The sequence below is a fragment of the Myotis davidii genome, unplaced genomic scaffold (assembly GCF_000327345.1).
Source record: "Myotis davidii unplaced genomic scaffold, ASM32734v1 scaffold204, whole genome shotgun sequence".
Classification (NCBI taxonomy): Eukaryota; Metazoa; Chordata; class Mammalia; order Chiroptera; family Vespertilionidae; genus Myotis; species Myotis davidii.
Window position 1 is genome coordinate 3,342,438 of NW_006299715.1, and position 1,682 is coordinate 3,344,119.

The 1,682-nt window shown below is 46.7% G+C and overlaps 1 protein-coding gene across 8 annotated transcripts in view; it reads left to right on the forward strand.

Moving 5' to 3' along the window:
- The window catches only part of CC2D2A (coiled-coil and C2 domain containing 2A), an 81,551-nt gene that overhangs the window by 5,270 nt on the left and 74,599 nt on the right, over positions 1 to 1,682 (forward strand). For all 8 annotated transcript variants that reach the window (XM_015571850.1, XM_015571853.1, XM_015571851.1 and 5 more), the window contains exon 2: positions 605 to 663. In XM_015571850.1, the coding sequence (XP_015427336.1) occupies positions 625 to 663 (39 nt within the window). In that variant the 5' untranslated portion in view covers positions 605 to 624. The remainder of the gene's footprint in view (positions 1 to 604; positions 664 to 1,682) is intronic.

The following is a 1,682-nucleotide window of genomic DNA, read 5'->3' on the forward strand; positions in this document are numbered from 1 at the left end:
AGAAACATGTCCCAGAAGCCGCATGAAGAAAATATTTCAAGAGAAAGAAAGCAGTGGGTCACTGTCATTACTACATGGCTCTGTCGGGTCATATAAGATGAGGACTGAGGACAGATGGTGAGATGTGGCAGCACAAAGTCATTGGAGACCCTGCAGGAACCGTTTCAGGAAGGCTGAGCTCCAAGAACTGGTTGGAAAGAGAGGGTTTGAGGAGTGTTCCTAGAGGGTGGAAAAGTTGAGTGGTGGCTATAAAGAAACATAAGGTCCAGAGAGCTTCTTTTTAAGGAAGGGGGGCAGTTTCAGCACTTTGTACACTGATAGCAATGAGACGATAGAGCAGAAAGAAGTGACTGTCCTGGTGAAAGGGAGAAATTGTCCTGATCACAGTCCCAGGTTAATGGGGACAAAGGTCTGGCATCCCTCCTGTTCCTCAAGGGCTCATTCCCACCAGTCCTGGGTCTGCAGGAACCGATTCCTTGTGAACAGGACACCTACTCAGTTCAAGCATTTCTCTAACCACGGGGGTCAGCTTCCTACTTACCAATAACAAGAAAGCTGTTGCACTGATGTCCAGAAGCCTGACTCTTTGTTCTTTGCCTGGCAGGCAGGAGCCATCACAGCAGAATGGATCCCAAGGAAGAAAAAGTGAAAATAATTACAGAGGTGAGCGGTGGCTGAGATACCCCTGAGTCTGTGCTTGTGTGGGCCGTGCACTCACATCACACATGTTTGGGAGCAAGGGAGTTAGGCCCGCAACAAGCATGAACTGCTGGGCAGCTCTGAGGTCACTCTGGGGTGCCTCTACTTGTCATCTTGCCCTGAATTCTGACACAGCTGTTCTAAGGTACCACCTGCAGCTGCGTCCGGCTTGGCTGAAGCACATAGAATTCTAAAGAATTTCAGAATGAAAGTGGCAATTGTAGATTATAACCACGAATCAAATCCTCCGTCTCATGGAGTTCTGCAATTTCTAACTCGTTGTGTACAAAATATGATTAACACTGGCTAGTGCACAGAAGGAAAGCTGTCTCCACCTGGGAGGCTGGAGCCCTCCAACCAGAGGAGACCTTATTCCTCCCAAACCTTGCTTCTCTCTTGGCTCCAGGACTCACTTGCTGGAGACCACAGAGGCAGAAAAAGACAGGACGCTGTTTCCAAGAGCAATTCAAGAAGCCTGAAGGAACACCAGATAAAACCACATCAAAACACCACATAAAACCACATCAAAACTCCAGATAAAACCAATCATGCTACATTTGCTTATTGCTTATTCACTCATGCAGCAAATATGTACTGTTCCTCTGGTCCCTGGGGATGCAGCAGTGAATAAAACCCTGTGCCCTCATGGAGTTTACATTCTGTCTAACTTGAAGTCCTACTGGGCTGCTCTTCATTGATGAAGGATCAAATCATGATTGAGAAGCCAAAAAGAACCTAGACTTCCCATAAGTCCATTGTAAGCCAATAAGAACTTAGACTTGTCTTGCCCTGGCGGGTGCTGCTCAGAGATAAGAGCATCAGCCTGCACACTGAAGGGTTGCAGTTCGCTCCCCACGTGTAGGTGCTGGAGGCAACCAGTCAATGTGGTGTTTTTTTTACATCAATCTTTCTCTCTCTCTCTCTCTCTCTCTCTCTCTCTCTCTCTCTCTCTCTCTAAAAATGAAAAAAACATATTTTTTTAT